The sequence below is a fragment of the Physeter macrocephalus genome, chromosome 14 (genome assembly GCF_002837175.3).
Source record: "Physeter macrocephalus isolate SW-GA chromosome 14, ASM283717v5, whole genome shotgun sequence".
Lineage (NCBI taxonomy): Eukaryota > Metazoa > Chordata > Mammalia > Artiodactyla > Physeteridae > Physeter > Physeter macrocephalus.
The window spans coordinates 4,721,271-4,740,115 of NC_041227.1; the positions used below are offsets into that span (position 1 = coordinate 4,721,271).

At 45.4% G+C, this 18,845-nt stretch overlaps 1 protein-coding gene across 1 annotated transcript in view; it reads right to left on the minus strand.

The window, feature by feature from the left end:
• The window catches only part of LOC102994950 (putative serine/threonine-protein phosphatase 4 regulatory subunit 1-like), a 74,181-nt gene that overhangs the window by 24,396 nt on the left and 30,940 nt on the right, over positions 1 to 18,845 (minus strand). Inside the window, 2 exon segments of the mRNA XM_055090767.1 lie at positions 16,702 to 16,844; positions 18,173 to 18,279. Coding sequence (XP_054946742.1) covers positions 16,702 to 16,844; positions 18,173 to 18,279 — 250 coding nt within the window.

An 18,845-nucleotide genomic window follows, 5' to 3' on the forward strand; every position in this document is an offset into this window, starting at 1 on the left:
GAGGCCCGCGTACCGCAAAAAAAAAAAAAAAAAAAAAAAAAAAGGACTTTAGGGCTTCCCTGGTGGCGCAGTGGTTGAGAATCCGCCTGCCAAAACAGGGGACATAGGTTCGAGCCCCGGTCCGGGAGGGTCCCACATGCCGCGGAGCAGCTAGGCCCGTGAGCCACAACTACTGAGCCTGCACGTCTGGAGCTTGTGCTCTACAACAAGAGAGGCCGCGACAGTGAGAGGCCCACACACCACGATGAAGAGTGGCCCCCGCTCACCGCAACTAGAGAAAGCCCACGCAGAGAAACGAAGACCCAACACAGCTAAAAATAAATAAATAAATAAATAAATCTTTTTTTTTTAAAAAAAGGACTTTAAAGAGCTATTATAAATATGTTCAAGAACTAAAAGGAAAATAGAGTCATAACAAATGAACAGATAGGAAATCTCACCAAAGAAATGGAAACTATAAAAAAGAATCAAGACTTCTGGTAATAACACTGTAGCTTGGTCAGACTTACGCTCTTACAGATAACAATTAAAGAATCTTGAAAAAAACACAGAAAAACAATCATTTAAGAGTACTGGAGAGCAACCAAAAGGCAGAAACTGGAGCGGAGGCTGTCCTTAAAAGATGAACTGCAACAGGAGAAATTTGCAAGTAAGGTCCAAAATCTGTGCCTATATTTTGCTGAGATCTCTGGCTGCTGCTAAACTACACATATATGGGGAGACCCCAGGGACCCAGCAGAAAAGCAGCAGCCAGAAACTAAACAAACTGAGCAGAGGCGTCAGCTGCTGCTCACCACAACGGAGACAGCTGGGAGCTGGAGATCAGACGAGATTACTGCCTGCTACGTAAAAAATCACTTTAGAGAAATAAAACAGAATCCAGATCTCTGTAGTGTATCATTTTTAATGTCCAGTATTCAATTAAAAATAACTATGTATTAACAGGAAAAAGTGACCCATAATAAAGAAAAAAGCAATCAACGGAAATCAACACCAAGATGATCCAAATGTTGCAACCACCAGACAATCACTTTCAAGGAGCGTTTAGAAATATACTCAAAGATGAGAAGAAAATACAAGCATAAAGAACATATATGGAATCTCTACATCATAGAGATATATAAACTATAAAAAAAGGTCAAAACGGGGACTTCCCTGGTGGCCCAGTGGTTAAGAATCCGCCTTCCATTCCAGGGGATGCAGGTTCGATCCCTGGTCAGGGAACTACGGTCCCACGTGCCGTGGGGCAACTAAGCCCACACGCCGCAACTGCTGAACCCATGCGCTCTAGAACCCGTGCGCCACAACTAGAGAATCCGCGCACCACAACGAAAGATCCTGCCTGCCACAATGAAAGATCCCGCGTGCCGCAACTAAGACCCAACATAGCCATAAATAAATAAACATTTTTTTAAAAAGGTCAAAATGGAAACTCTAGAGCTGAAAACCGCAATAACTGAAATAAAAAATTTAATGGATAGGGCTAATAGCAGATTGGAGATGACAAAAAGAGTCATCAAACTTAAAAACAGATCAATGAAGATCACTAAAATCTGAACATCAGAGACAGAAATTACTTAAAAAAACAAAACAAACAAACAAAAAAACAGAACCTCAAAGACCTACTGTTGGGACAATATCAAGGGTCCCAACTTTATAAGGCCCAGACTGAAAGGAGAAAGAGAGAAAAAGCACCTAAAGGAACAATAGCCAAAAACTGTCCAAATTAAGTGAAGGGCATCAGTACACATATCAAAGGAGTTTAATAAACACAAAGCAGGATAAGCATTCACTCTGCAAAGATAAAGAGAAAAATCTCAAGAGCAGAGAGAGAAAAAAGGATATTTTCTACACAGGAGTACGATATGAATGACAGCTGACTTCCCCAGGAGACAACAGGATGATATCTTTAAAGTGCTGCAAGGAAAAACAAAAACAAACCTCAATTCTGTATCCAGTAAAACTATCATTCAAAAATGAAGGCAAAATAAAGACATTTTCCGATTAAAACTGGGAGATTTCATCAGCAGCCAACCAAATTTTAAAAAAGTATTAAAGGAAGTTCTTCAGGCTGCAGGGAAGTGATACCAGATGGAAACTCAGACCTAGGAAAGGAAGCAAGAGCACCAAAAATGGTAAAAATGTGGGTATAAAGGGCTACGCATTTTTTCTCTTTTCTTACTTTCTCCCAAAGATAGAATTGTTCAAATCTAAAATCATACTACCACATTACCAGGACCATCATGTGATGTACATGTCATAATGTATATGACAACCACAGCACAGAGGAGGAGGGGGTGAGGGGAACTATGATGTTGCAAGGTCCTACATTTTTGAAAATCCTCAACAGAGAAATTAAAGTGCAGTATACAAAAATATCCAATTAGCCCAAGAAAAGGCAGGAAATAACAGAAGAACAAATGACACAAATGGAAAACAAATAACAAAATGGCAGAATTAAATTCAAATATATCAATAATTACATTAAACATAAATGGAATAAACACTCCAATTAAAAGGCAGAAACTATCAGATTGGCTATAAAAGGAAGACCAAACTCTATGCTAATGAAAGCAGAAGCATTTTCAATGTAAAGACATATAAGGTGTTGAGTAAAGAGATGTAAACAAATATACTATGATGGGCTGTAAGCATAAGAATGCTGGAGTGGTTATAGTAATATCACAGTGGACTACAAGATACAGATTACTACCAGTGATAAAGAAAGTCACTTCTTAGTAAAAGAGTCAATACATCACAAAGATATAAACATTAAATGTGTAGCTTTAAACCCTTAAAGTAGACAAGAAGGTAGGCTGAAAAATATTAAGCTTCCTCCTTAAGAAACTGGAAAACTACAAGCAAACTGAACTCAAGTAAGTAGAAGGAAGGAAATAATAAACAGTAGAAATTACCAGTACCATAAATGAAAGGGGTAAAACTACAGATCTTCCAGGCATTAAAGGGGTAAGGGAATATTGTAAGCAACTTTATCCCAACAACTTGATAAATTAACGACTTAGATGAAATTTAAAAATTCCCCAAAATATACAACTTACCCAATAACACAGATGAAATAACAAGTCTGAATAGCCCATATCTGTGCTGAATCTGTTATCAAAAACCATCTCACAAAGAAAACCCTAGAACCAGAGGTTTTACTGGTGAATTCTAACAAATATTTAAGGGGAAAATAACACCAATCTTAAAAAAAAACCTTTCAGAAAATAGAAGAGCAGGGAATACTTCCCAACTCATTTTTTGAAGCCAGAATAACCCCGATTCTAAAAGCTGACAAAAACATAACAGGAAAAGAAAATTGCTTACAATAGTCCACTTGAATATAGATGTGAAAATCTCAACAAAATGTCAGCAAATAATGGAGAAGGGAACGCTCTTCACAGTAGAATGACAGCTGGAATCATCAGTGGACGCTAATACCAGTGGGTGAAAGTTTGATGAACAGCAAACTTGTGTAGCTGCCAAGTAACTCCCCTTATTATGTCCAGAGGGGAAAAGCGGTGCAGAGCAACTTGGCAGACACCACCTCTGTCTAAGTCACCAGAGTTAACATCATCAATATCAGGACGAACTGAAGTCCTGGGCCTCCTAACGTGACACATAAGGACGCAACATTCCTTCCAGGGCATCCCGCCAGAAATGCAGAGCCTGAATCTAGTCATGAGGAAACATAGGACAAACCTAAATTGGGAGACGTTCCACCAAAGCACTGGCCTGTCCTCTTCCAACACGTTAATGTTAACAAAATTCAGAGAAAAACTCAAGATCTGCCCCAGGTTCAAGGAGACAGAGGAGATGCGACAATTCAGTGCAATGTGTGATCCTGGACAAATGACAATATTTGAACATGAACCGTGGATGAGGTATTAGTATTGTATCAGGGTTAAAATTCCTGATTTTGATCAGTATACTATGGGTGTTTAGGAGAGAATTTCCTTGTTTTTAAAAAGGAAATATGTACTGAAGTATTTAGGAGTAAAGGGGCACAATGTCTCCAATTTACTCTCAAATGGCCCAGAAAAATATACACACATATGTGTATGTATATATCTGTGTGTGTGCGCAGATGCGTAAAGAGAGAGGATGTGATTAAACAAACAGACGTAAGTATAAACCGCTGGAGAAGTGGGATAAAGTGTGTACAGGAGTTCACTCCTGCAACTTTTCTACAAGTTTGAAATTAAGACAGAATGAAAAATTACCTCAGAAAATGTTTAAAGAACTCTCCCATCCCCCGCTCCAAAAGAAAGAAAAAGGGAAGAAGAAAGGAAAGAAGGAAGGACTTCCCATCCCTCATGTCTGCTCTGCCCACTGCACGGCACTGCCTTTTTTTTTTTTTTTTTTTTTTTTAAACCAGCAGAGCAAGCTCCTGGTCAGCAGTTCACCCACTATTCTACTTGGAATCTGCACATAGCAAACAAGAGGGAAAAGAGAACCAACTGGGGTGGGGGAAGAGGAAACTATCCCCACAACACAAATGAAGGAAAGGCTGTGTCTTCCGAATTTAGAAGACATATTTCTGATCTGATGCTCGGCAGAACTGCATAGAGTGACAGTCACATAAATGAGCCACGAGGCTTCGTATCCAGGGTGACGGGCTACTAAAGAGGGCCCGGCATCTCCATCCACCCTCTCCATCTGCCATGCTCACAAGACCTTATTACTACCCGTGTGCAACAAATCCAGAATCGTTAAAAAGTCAGCACTCCAAGCGACAAGAAATGACATTCCCGTGGCCCTGGGAACCACTTGTATGCAATGACGATCTTCACTCGGTTGCCGGGAGCCAACTATTCTTTATAGCACACAACCACAACATTCTTTTTAAATAAATGCACAAATAAAAATGAGCTCAAAACTAGGAATGCCAACAAAAAATGAGGAAGCCTTAATGTGAAAACGTGTTGTGAGAGAAAAATAGGCTTCTGACAATTAGTTATAATCTCAGAATGCTAATGGCCTTCCTGCAAGCGAGAGGAATTATAATTGGTCTCCGGTGGCCTGTTTATGCTGTCTAGATATAATTACAGGATACAGCGCTTCCAGGTTTTACCAATTCATTCATTCAACAACTAACATTTATTTAGTACTGACTCTGGGCCTGGCACTGTGCTGGGTGCCGAGGGCAGAAAGACACCTGTTGTTTAAAAAGCGCACTATTTTGAAGGAGAAATAAACAAACAAATGCAGTTCGCAGTTCGATTGCTAAATGACAGAAGACAGATATGAACCAAGCCTCCGGGATGCGTGAAGGAGAGAGTCGCTAACATCACCTGGCATATTAGACAGACTTCACAGAACAAACCGCGTTTATCTGAGAAACCAGGACATAAGAAACCAACACATAATACACATAACCTGCACTGCATAACTCAACTTTAAAATGCCCAGGACATGGCCAGTTGGCTAGCTCCGATTCTCTCAATCGTGTATACACTAGGGTTGCTGGCATCAGATTCGACTGATTGTTAACTTCCAAAGGGAATGCAAAGGCTAATGAATAGATGCACATTTTGTCTATAGAGGCACGCTGTTTCCTCGGAGCAAGAAGCAACTCCTTCAAAACGGCACTGTTCCGAGAGCGTGTGCTTATGGACATACGGACGTAGCAACATTCACACCATGTGGCCGCAAAGAAAGCCCAAAATACAAGGGCATCGGAGCAGTGCAATTTGCTTCTTTTCTCACCTGTCACCTCCTCACACATACATGTTGGTAGCCACAGTGATTGGGGTGTCACTCAGACCAGCTAAGGGAGAGCGCCGTCCTCCTGGGGAAGCTCTGACAACCCCACACGTGGCGCGGCCTCTGTCCCTTCAAGAATGAAATCCACTCCCTATCGTACTGTCATTTCCTCGCTGAAAAGAGAACAGCACCCTCTGTACTCCAGGACTCCGGGGGCCCAAGGAGTGAGACCCCCTCCAAGGCTCCTTGACCTCCAGGAAATAAGGGAAGACAGAACAGCTTCTGGGTCCGACCCAAGCACACACGGGCCAGGCAAGGAGCCCCAAATCCTGCTTCCCTTGGGGCCCTAAGGGAGGAGAAGTGGCAATCTTCCAGAAGTGCCCTGAGACGCAGACGTGCCCCTACCTGGGGAGGGTTCAAGACCACTTCTGCTCTTTGCAGCCCCATTTAAATGCACATTTCAGGTAATGAAATCGGCAACCCACTTTGAATAAAAAGTACAATTTAGGTGAACTAATTTGTTCTGCAAGTGAAATGTGAAGAGAGCTTTTTGAAGACTTGTTATATTTTCCAAATATTTTCACCAAAAGAAAAGAAGAATATTGCTGACAAGAATGGAGTGGCTGGAAACAAAACAAAATAAAAATCATGCAAAAATGCCTTTAAAATTATTTGTCATGGTATTTGGCAGTCTTTAGGGATAAGATATTTGGTTGTCAGTTGTAGCTTTGGAAACTAGCCTAACTAACTTTCAAATGAGAAAGAAGATCTAGTTGGCAAAGTTTACCGCTCAACTGCCAAATATCCCAACTAAATGATATTATCCAGGTTCATTCTGCAAAATGAATTTAATTTCTTACAGGGAAACTTGAAGTTTATCAACGAACCCTGGAGAATTTGAATTTTAATAATCAATTCTTCTTCAGCCTGATTCATCTTATAAACATATGGAATATGCAAAAAATTAAATTAGTTAAAAAAGCCAGACCTTTAACTCATAGCTGAGGACAACTTTTACATAAATGAAGAATAATGACCAAATGTTCTGATGCTGTATTACAAATTTTTAGCTCCATGGTGTATAATGTTTCCACTTTGAAAAAGAACTCCTTTTTCGAACATCATTCTTTCTCAACCGAGAAAACAACTATGTCTTATTGTACTCACAATTAAGGCCTAAGATTTTGTAAATCCTTACGTATTTTCCGAAAACACTGGAACATTCCTGGAGCTGTTTAGTTCTGTGATGCCAACACCAAGGGCCGGGCGGTGCAGCAACCCCTGCCTCGGTCCCTGGGGAGGGAGCAGCAGCTGTGGAACACAAGGTGGCCTTGGATGACCTTCCCCTGACCCATGAAGGAGAAGCCCGAGGACAAGCTGGGTCTTAGTCTAAGGGCGGCACGTGCAGGCCAGCACTGGCTCGTCAACAGCTAGCTTGTGAACAAGGGTTCCAGAAGCAAGTAGAAAGTCCTTGCTTGCATAATCACTTCATAATGGGTACAGAATCCTACAAACCCAAGGATACCACAAAATTAACTACTAAAAGTAGAAGACATTCAGTACTTACACTCTTCCTTTCATCGTATACCTTCAACTGACAAGAGCACAGAGACTTGAACACAGCATTTCCCAAACTGCTGTAAACGTGATGGCCACATTCTTCAGACAGACTCTCTCTTATGTGCTGACATACCTAGTTTAGTCTCATCTTAATTTATAAAACAGACACACATGTCCATTCGATTTTTTTTTTTTTTTTTTTAATTGTCCAAGTACCACCTAAAAGCACCTCCCATACCACACTCGGTTCCTTACTTTGGGAAACAGGGTCCAGGACCCAAGCTGGCTCAAGGCTTTACCTAATAAATCTCAGCATCTTGCCCAGCAGAAGTCCATGCCAGCTGCCTCACCTCTGCCCGAATCACTCTGATTTCCCAAGCTTTGCCTTCCTGAAACAACTGGATATGAGGAAAATCGCTTCCAGGACACGCTTGGATCTGAACTGAGCACTTCCTCTGACGGAGGCCCCACCACCAGCTGCCTTGCTCACGGGGACAGTGCTGACCAGCACTGAACGCACGTGACGCTTCAAGTCCCGCACGCGTCAAGCTATGGGACGGTCTGCCAGGCTCGGGGCTGTCCATCCCCAGTGGACTTACACTCACGGCCTCTGCTTTGTACTCACCATCACTGTCGGGGCAGAGAGCGCCAGCCAGATGGGACACACTTTGCTTTCAATATCGTGCTGGAAAATTAGATCTTGTTCCAGAAGAATCAAGAGCACCTCCTGACTTGATTTTCTAACCTGGAAGAGGCAAAAGGTGAAACACAGAATGAGCCAAAGTGCTTTCAGGATCAAAGACCAAACTCCCTACGGTGAGTGCCGGGCCGGCCTCTGCCTCCTTCCCCGGCCCCCGCCCGCCCCACCAAGCGGATCTGCTGGCCCTTCGGCCACTTCCTCTCCCAGGCCTTAGATGAGGCCGCCCACGGCACCGACTGTTCCTCTGCGCTCAGGCCACACACCCCGTTCCCCACTCGGGTCGGGTTCCCCATCGACACTCTGACAGCGTAAGCAGGCTTGCACTTTGCCTTCACAACGCCTACCCCAGATTTCTACACACACACACACACACACACACACACACACACACACACACACACGCATTTTTTCCTGTATGATCCACACACCCCGTTCCCCACTCGGGTCGGGTTCCCCATCGACACTCTGACAGCGTAAGCAGCCTTGCACTTTCCCTTCACAACGCCTACCCCAGATTTCTACACACACACACACACACACACACACACACACACACACACACACGCATTTTTTCCTGTATGATGACACGTTGCTGTCTGTCTTCCCACTGCAGAGTGAACTTGGAGAGTGGGTACCACGCAGGCAGGGGGTGGGAAAACGTGGCGCTGTCCTCCCGACACTCGAAAGCCCTGGCGGGAGGACCTGCCCTACGAGGCGGGACACACGCACAGAGGCTCCTGGGGCCAGAGACGGAAAGCTGGGGAGCTGCCTGCTCCTCACCGGGTGAGCGACCGCCGGAGCTCGAGGGCTCCTAAGAGGCTAGAGAGAGAACATTTTGGGGAAGCGAAAGCACGGGCAATTCCAGTTTGTAGAGCAAGTAATGAGACTGGCAGCTCATCGCAGTGATGGGGAGGCAGGGGAACAGCAACGGGACCCAGAAACGTGCAGGCAGAGTCGCAGGTGATTAGACAGGAACTGGTCATAAAGAGGCGAGCCTGGGAGACTGGAACCCCGGAGGCCTGCCAGCAGAAAAGTTTCTGAACAGGTGTTGTTGTTCTAAGCCACCCAGTTTGTGGTACTTTGTTCTGGCAGCCCCAGGAGACTAACACCGCAAGCAGGAAAAGGGGAGAGGACAGCGTGCTCATGAGCAGAGAGATGAACTCTGGGGAGAAGTCCCGGGTGACAGCGTGGGGGTGGCGGGTGGACGGCGGAGTGCGAGCCTGAAGGGCCAGCGAGGTTGGAGTGGGAAAGGCTTCCAGGTCCCACTAAGACTTCTGGCAGCTACTCCGGCACCGTGGGAGCCCCAGGGTGGAAAAGCAGAGGAGTGACAAGATCGTCTTGGCCTCAGTGAGGGTGACAGTTTAGAAACCTCGAAGGGTCCTAAATGCTGAGAGCAGGCAAGGGGCTCCCGCACAGCGACGCTTCCGGCTGTGACCAGGCATGGGCTTGGGGGCAGGGGACAGAGAGGAGAGAGGGTCCCTGCACGCATGTGGTCACAGAAAATCAAAGATGACTCGGGATCTTTGCCTCCGGGCACCCATAAATAAAACAGAGAAAATAAGACTGAAGAGAACAGGTTTGGGCGCTGGAGGAGCTGAACTCTGCGGGTCTGATGCAGTAGATCTCTAGGGAGAGCCAGCCACTGGGCTTTGGCGGAGGAGGTCAGCGACGCACCAGCTCCGGAGGCCTGGCTGAGACGCGGCATCCTGGTGTCCGCACGCACAGGGACCTCCCCGGGCCCAGGGGAGCGGATGAGACCCGGCACCATGAGAGAAAAAGACCAGACAACAGCCTCAAGGGCGGGCAAGGAACAGGGCTGGTGATGGAGACTGGGGAAGACGCAGGCAGGGAGGGAAAGGCGGGGGGGACACTTCCGAGCCCAACAGGTGACGCTGCAGTGGTGCGGGTGCCGTGCCTGGCCTGCGCTGTGCGATGATGAGCAGCGGGGCCTCCTGGGCAGGGGGTCAGCCTCTTCGGGCCTCAGTCTCTTCCCCCGTAGAAGTGGGCAGGGATAGCACCTATCTCACAGGTGGCTCTGGGGATGAAACGACCTCATATACGTAAAGGACAGTGTCTGGGGCATATCGGGATGGCGCAACATTAATTGCTGAGTGGGCATCCAAGAAAGGTTTCTTCAAAACCGCAGAAGTAGTTAACAGAGGCAAATGGGGCAAAAGGATCAAACAAAGGAAAAAGGAAGTCACTGGACAAATAAATGGTGAAAAACATAGAAATGCAACACCATAAAACAGTTCAAATGAGTGACCAAGAGCTCTCTGGATCAACGGGGATAGATCTTAAAAACGGGGGGAATAAAAGCAGGTGGCAGAAGGGAAAGTACAGCCTGATGGCATTTATGTAAGGTTGTAAAGCACCCGAAACAAGACACTCTCTTATTCAGGGCCACTTACACTGGCGGTGTGACTATAAAACCCGGCATGGAAGGGACACACCAAGCCAGGGTGGCAGGTTCCTACAGAAAAGGGAGAAGGGAGAATGGGATGGAGGAGGGGCCCAGTGCAGTTTTCACCATATCTGCAACCTCTAAATAAAAATAAAAAGGTTTGAAGCAAAATTGCAAAATGTTAACATTTCTCAGATATGAGCGGTTAGGGATATGGGTGTTTATGACATAATCCTCCCATGTGATTAAAATATTTTATGAAATTTTAAAAATTAAAACTATTTTTGAAAAAAACCAAAACATCAGATTTCACAATGAGATTAGTTGAGTCCATGGCAAGATACCTCTCACTGGCTTCGGGACCACCAGCTGCAGTACAGCGAGCTGACCCCTGAACGGGAGCCCACAGAGGGTCAAGGCCACAGTGCAGACACTTGGAAAAGGAGTGATGGTGCGCTCAGGGTCAAGGCCAGGGGACACAAAGATGAGGGAGACCTAGGCATGATTATAACTGAAAGAGAAAAGAGAGAGACCGGAAGATAAGCGAGCTATGAGCAAGAGATGGGACCAAAGAGGGGAAGGAAGACATCAGACTGGAGAAGGAGGTCGGACGGCCGTCCCCCTGAGACAGAAGGCAAGGAGCCCAGGACAGCTACGTTACCAAAGGGAGCGTTCACAGCCAGTGCAGTTCCAAATACCGACCAGCCACCAGACCCTTTGCTAGGTCACAGAGATCAATACAGAAGACCCAGGTCCTAGTGTCAGGGGCTCAGAGTCTAGAATGGGAGAGAAACTATTGGTTACAATGTCCAGTAGACCTGGGCAGACCCCAAACATACACCAGCTGAGCCTCGTGCGCCCGGGCTCCCAACACACGCGACCACACCTCTCCGCACCCCTAAAACAAGGACGGACTCGCCAGCACGCCCATTCTTCCCGAGCTGGTTAGGAGGAGGAAACAAGGGCAAGGAACGTCACGCAGTGGGGGCTCAAGAAACCCTAGCTGTTAGCGGTCGAGGCAGTCGTGGTGATCGCACCGCTATCGTGCCCGATTTTGTGAATCTTATACCTCACAGGGGTCACTGCATGGTCAACGGTCATGAAAAGTACCTGATGAGGAACAGAGAAAGACAGCCTGCCCCGAAATGCAGGTGCTGGATGGGGCCTGGCACACCCACCGCCTCAAGCGGCGAAATCTTCGTCTCTGCCGAATTACGAATCCTAACTCATCGGGGACCTTCGGGCATGCCGAGCAGTGCACACAGTGGATATGTGAAGGGTCGGCATCTGCCAGAGGGAGGTGGGGACCGACGGGAGTAGAGAGGCATTTGGAAGGAGCAGGGAGACCAGCAGGAGTGGAAGGAAGGGCCTGGGCGGATGCCTGCGGTGTCCACGGCGGGATGGGGACGGGAGGCCCGTGGAGGAGGCCGGGCTGTGCCTGAGGGCGTTAAGAGTCTGAAGACTGTTCAGAAAGACGTGACTTCATCATATCTCTGTGTTTAAAGACGACAGGAAGGGCAGAGGGGGTGTCTCAAGAGGTTATGTGTCTGTTACAGAAACAAAGGAGACTTGGGTCTAACTAGCTGTAGGAGATGAGAGAAGGGAGGATTTGGTTGGTTCCCAGGCTCTGGGGAACTGAATAAAGAGGATGGTGGCTCCATTCACTGAGAGAGGGGATGGAGATTGAAGGCCTCTATTTTCTCTGGGAAGTAAAACGCAAGGTCACCGGCTAGGCGCAAGGCAGGGCGAGGTAAAGAGGCTGGATGAAAGTGGCAAAGGTCTAAAAGAGCTGCCGAGGATAATGTGAAAAGCAGCTGATGAGGGACAAGTAAAAGGATTGCCAGGCAGCACTGCAAGTCCAGCGGCGACTGGAACCCATAGATTTGCAATGGCCCCAATCAGTGCACGATGTGACTCCCCTACCGAGATGGGAACCCAGGATGAAGGGGGCCGGTGGGCTGGGGGCGGGCAGGCGGGCAGGGCCGGGAGGGCGGAAGCGCGGTCCAAGGGAAAGAAATGGAGCGTGATGGTGGAGACGGCCAAAAGGGCAGGATGAGAGAGGGAGCAGCCGAGGAAGAACAGCAAGTAACAGCAGGGCACAGAGGGGGTCGGGGAGCCAGAGGTCTCCAGGCTGGTGGGAAGTCAATGGTGAGAGAGTGGACGACATCTTCAGGACTTCAGAGGGGGCAGCTCTGGAGACCCCAGGAAAGGAGCGACCGAGGTACAGCAGAGCGGAGGGGGGCAGTGGAGGTGCGTGAACAGCACAGGCCAACGGCGGGGAGAGCCGGCTCTCGGCCACGGACACGACTCCTCAGGAAACACAGGCTGAGTGTCAGGAACCACGCGAAAGCCTGGGACCAAAACCACGGCTCCTGCCTCCCTCCTCTGGAATCGAATGTAAGACAGTGATACAGGACAGAGGCCAAGGACATGTCAAGTCCCCCAACCCAGCGTAACTTCATTTTTAAGAATGTATCCAAAGGAAAAAGGAAAGCCGACAGAAAAATAAAACTGCACCTTTCGTGAAGCTCACTGCATCTACGGGACAAAAAAGCTGAAAGGAAACTAAGCATATTCAAAAAAACTAAAAACATGAAGATTATGAAGAGGCACAACGTCCGTGACACGCGGACGAGCCTCCTAGGGTAGAAAATCCGTCCCAGTCATCTCTTCATCCCCAGCACGAAGTGCCACGCTCAGCCCATAACGGGCACTCAGAAGCTGTCTGAACAAATGAATGGATGGAGGAAACTGCATCGCATTATGCTTAGACCTACGTAGGAAAACAGGTAAGCACCCGGAGAAGAAAATGGGAAAATAATCAAAACACTGATGACAGGACCGTGGAGGCAGGATGACTTCTTTCCTTATTTAAAACCATCCGTAATCCCATCACACTGTCTGATAGTCAAAAGTGAGTATTTGTTCTTTTAAGAATGCTTGGACCAAGGGAAAAATACAAGTCAAAACTGTAGACTTTCTTGGCAATGACAATAACAAAAACTTGGCATATCATAAAAAAATTAGTGGAAATCCATCCCCAGAATCAACTGACAGAAACAGAAATGACACAAGGTTATTTGTTGCAACAATTTTAACGTGACAAAGGGCAGACATGACCTAAGGTCTACGGATAAAGTACAGTGGAGTGCTCTGATGCTGGGAAAAGTAACGAGGATGCCTTCCCTCGCCTGTCGCGGGCTAATCTCCGGGACACCAAGACAACGGGAAAAGCAAGGGACAGAGCACCAGGGACAGTATGCCACCTCACATCTGAGAACGGAACAAGGCGGTACAGGATACAAGGACATACGTGTATTTGCTTAGAGTTAACTGTGCGTGTGTATTTTTTAAAGGCAAGAACAAACCAAAAGCTAATAAAAATGGCCATCCATAGGGGAGAGAGCGAATGGGGAGGGAGACAGGAGTAGATATCAGATTTCTCTAAATGTACTTTCTTTTACAGTTTTGACTTTAGAATCATGTAAAAACATTTTAAATAATTACAAGTCTAAATGAGATCAAAATGTAAAAGCTAAAGCAATTCTTAAAAATGAAAAATAAATGAAAACAAATGAGCCTAACTGTGTATCAAGATGGCAGCTTAACCACAAAAAGAAGGGTTAATGCAAGTGACTTTAAAATACAGTAGTATTCATATGACTGTGCATCTCTACTGGGAGATAGCCTAAAAGCAAAAAGAACTGCAAAGAAATCTTAAACTATATTCAGTAATCCTACCATGTTGTTAGTAATAATACTGGTATTTTTATTTTAGATACACACACATACACATCACACACACACACATTAATACCATGAAGAAGGAAGATTTACACTGTGTAAAAAACAAATAAAAAGATACAAATATAAAAATCAAGTAAGTAAAAGCCCTATAATCCTAAATTGTGTGGGTGTGGGTGTGGGGGTGTGTGTGTGTGTGTGTGTGTGTGGTACGCGGGCCTCTCACTGTTGTGGCCTCTCCCGTTGCGGAGCACCGGCTCCGGACGCACAGGCTCAGCGGCCATGGCTCACGGGCCCAGCCGCTCCGCGGCGCGTGGGATCTTCGCGGACCGGGGCACGAACCCGTGTCCCCTGCCTCAGCAGGCGGATTCTCAACCACCGTGCCACCAGGGAAGCCCTATCATCCCAAATTTGAGTTGGAAATATCAATATAAACTCATGAGGAATTTTTATTTTTTTAAGAAAATAAATTGCTCTGTCACTAGAATCCATGACCACTCTTGTAGCAATGAGCATCCCTGGTACCCACATTCTGGTTTCTTATTATTATTTCCCTCATAAAGGAACCAGGACTCCTTGGAGAAATAGCTGATTCCAGGTAAAGTGAGCTAGCAAAGTCTACCGGATCACATTAAGAAAATTCAGGAGCCAACTCGAAGGGTTACCTCTGGTCAAAACTAGGACAATTTGATTATTAAAAAGAATAAAAACTACAGTGGCTTAAAACATATCTAATATTTAAAATTCAGGAGTTCATAATAATACTCAAAATAAAATTTTAAAACCTAATTGGTAACCTTGGAGATTATCAGGATACCAACTGATTATTCTAGAAACTGGTAAATAAAGGGGAAAAGTAAATCATCTTACCTGTCTCCCATAGACAGTTTTTCAGAGTTACCAAATAGCTGAGGGGGAAGTTCTTTATGGAAGAATGCCAGCTATTAAATTAAGAAGAAATGATGAGGGATTCCCTAGTGGCGCAGTGGTTAAGAATCCGCCTGCCAATGCAGGGGACGCAGGTTTGAGCCCTGGTCTGGGAAGATCCCACGTGCTCTGGGGCAACTAAGCCCACAACTACTGAGCCTGCACTCAGAGCCCGTGAGCCACAACTACTAAGCCCGCATGCCACAACTATTGAAGCCCACATGCTTAGAGCCCGTGCTCCGCAACAAAAGAAGCCACCGCAATGAGAAGGCCGCGCATCACAACAGAGTAGCCCCCCGCTCACTGCAACTAGGGAAAGCCTGCGCGCAGCAACGAGGACCCAACGCAGCCAAAAATAAATAAATAAATAAATGTATTTTAAAAAAAGAAGAAGGAGGAATGATGTTGATAACAGATACACACTACTATATATAAAAAAGAACCAACAGGGACCTACTGTATAGCACAGGGAAACACACTCAGCATTTTGTAATAACCGATAAGAAAAAAGAATCTGAAAAAGAATATACATACATACGTATGTATGTATGTATGTATAACTGAATCACTTTGCTGTATACCTGAAACTAATACAACATTGTAAATCAACTATACATCAACAAAAACTACACATCAACAAAAAAAGGAATGACGGAATTAGAGCATCACAATTTTGCAACCTCTAACAAAATCACAGACCTAGGTGATGATCAGCAAAGGCTGATCATAGATCGATGAGGAACTCTGTCATAAACAGATAAGGCCGACAAAACCTAATCCAGTGACCACACTGCTTTTGTGCTTCCTGATCTGATGCAGCAGGAAAACACAGCAACACCTAAAAAGCGTTCTCACTATACGATGCAAAAATCTGAGTCTGACTGAGCCTCAAGACTTCACCAGTCTGGAGGAAATGCTGGGAACAGAGGAACATCCCAAACAACACTGGAAATGCAATCAGCCGGATCCCAAATGTGGGAAATCCTATAGGACTACTGACCTAGTTTCCTCAACAAATACATAGCCGAGGAGGAGGAACTGATACAAATTAAAGGGGATTTAAAAGACACATCAATCGAATGCAATGTGTAGACCTTGTGCGTATTCTGATTTGAACAGACTGTCTGCAAAAAGCAGATCTATGACAAAACTGGGAAAATTTGAACAGTCACTAGATGTTAGATGATATTAAGGACCTACTGATAGTTTTTATACTTGTGATAATGGTACTGTCGTTATGGGGTTTTTTTAAGTGTCTGTATTTCTTAGGGAGCAACACTAAAGCGTTTACAGTTGAAATGTCTGGGAAATGCTTTTATCTGGGTTGGATTTATCTGGGTAAGATAAATGAAAAACGACTGGTCAAATGTTAATGATAGTTGGAGCTGGGTGGAGAGTACATGGGCATCCATTTTAATACTCTCGCCACGGCTAGGTGTGCTTGAAAATTTACATAATAAAAAGTGAAAAAAAAAAGAAATATGATAATAAGAATGCGTGCCATCTACCTTCCTATGTGATTAAAGAAACTGGGCACAAAGAGACCTTTTGTTCTTGAGTCACTTAACTCTAAGCAGCTGTTTTCTGAATTATGAATATCAGCTAAAATAAGACGAAAGAGAATTCGCTACAAAGACCTTAAGGTTATAACGTTTCACGCCTGGTTGTTTGGATCTGTGAGGCACCGCACCACGATGGGTATGAGATGTTCAGGGAGCACCACTGGAAAATCGGATCTGTTTTCTTGCAGAAAAATGGCAATAGGAGGAACTTGTTGCAGCAGCTCAGCCCGCACTGTGGGCTCTGCAGCGATAAGAAAATGAGACAAAGACTTATATGAGAATAAGCCAAGCATCTTGTATAGTGTACATTGATAGTTTCCAGCTTTTCTTACTAAAATACTTCATCAAGGAAATTAGACAAATGCAGGTTAAAAATCATTTCCCATTTAGAGTATTTATGCTACAGACAAGCTTAAAAAGCTGACAAGCCATATGGCAATACAAAAACATAAAAAGAAGAGAGAGTGACAACTCTATTATAACAAGCCATATATAAATCAAGGAGGGAGCAAGAGGTCTGCATGCCGGGCCAGCGTCCAAAACCCATTACAACTAATGGCATACATGCGAGACCTACGGGTTGTGCTTCTTTAAATTCCAGCCAGAATGTATACCTTACAAATAATTCTTTCATAAATGCACTCCCCCACAATCCACGCACCCCAATTATTTCTAAGGCAAAGCATTAAACAAAAGAGAGGCTCTAGCTGCAATATACCACATTAAATTTAACACAAATATATAATTGCTTCAGCACTGTAAATGGTGACTCATTTACAAAGAGAATCCATTTAAGACTCAAAACATCCACTTGGGCCTTTTTAAAAGCGTTGTGTCACGCTCATATGAATATTTTAAACTAATATGAGAGCTATATGGAGGGGCTTATTTTTCTATTTTCGGTTAAAATGATCAAAATCTAAAGCAAGCCTGAGATTTTGGACACTTTCTGAAGCTGTTCACCAGGATCATAAATGCAGGGTGGGTAGGGGGTGCAGAGCAGCCGTCAGTACTGGCAACCCCACTCAACACTCAGGTTCCTTATCTTGACTCTGTGTGTGCGTGTGTGTGTGTGTCTGTGTGTGTCTGTGTGTGTGTAGCAGGGGGTGGGGGGATGGACAATGTCTTGGTGTCTACCATAAGGCAGTGTGCTTTTCTTCCAAGACAGCAATCATGGAGAGGTATAAAGAGAAAGAAAAATCAAGATTAGCCTACAAAGATCACACGTGGGGAAACTAATGACTGGGATTGTTCTAATCCAAAGGACTTCTTTTGATTTGGTATTTCTTAGCAACCAACAGTCTGGCAAAACTCACAAAATACAAAAGGCCTAACTGCCAGGGCAAACAGCATTCATAATCCTTAGTCACTCTAATTTTCTACAAATAAGGATAATTTGATGCCAAATAAGATGCCCATTCTTCACTGACAAAATCCATTCATGGGCAGACGCTGCTTAACGTTTACCGATTAACAAACAGGTTTTATTTTAATCAGCTATCAAAGCTCATAGACAATTTCTTGGAAATGTACAACTTAAAAATAAAAGTATACAATCCTTGTACAAACCTGCATCTTCTGACAATCTGACCACGACCTCCATTACCGTTACGAAGTCTTCTTCATTGTTACTGAAGTCCCGGAAGATATCAGGCAGCCCTCTGGCGATAATCTGACTGTGGAAGCGAAAGGATCCATACAGTTATGTGTGCTAATTCCAGCATGTGCTACAGGCAGGTACTACAATCACGGGGGAAAGGAAAGTCAGCCACCCCCGTCCAGAGGGAGAAGACGCGCTCAAGGAACATCCAAAGGCAGTCAACATCCTATAAGAAGAGGACCCATAGCCCCCGGCCTGGCCGTCACTGGCGGTGGAAACTGTCCACCTGCACAAAAGAAAACCTTTTCTCCTTTTCTGACCGATTCTTCAGGCCGAGATAGACTTGGAAAAGAGGTCCCATGACAGCGGGAGGGAATTAAGTGACCAATAAAATGCAGAAGGGAAAGGTCCAAAGGGTCATCCGATGGCCATCTCAATCTCGAATGGCCTCTACCCTCTAGGTGTCAGTAGCAGCCCCCTCCCCATGATGTGACAATCAAAAATGTCTCTAGGGGCTTCCCTGGTGGCGCAGTGGTTGAGAGTCCGCCGGCCGATGCAGGGGACGCGGGTTCGTGCCCCGGACCGGGAGGATCCCACGTGCCGCGGAGCGGCTGGGCCCGTGAGCCGTGGCCGCTGAGCCTG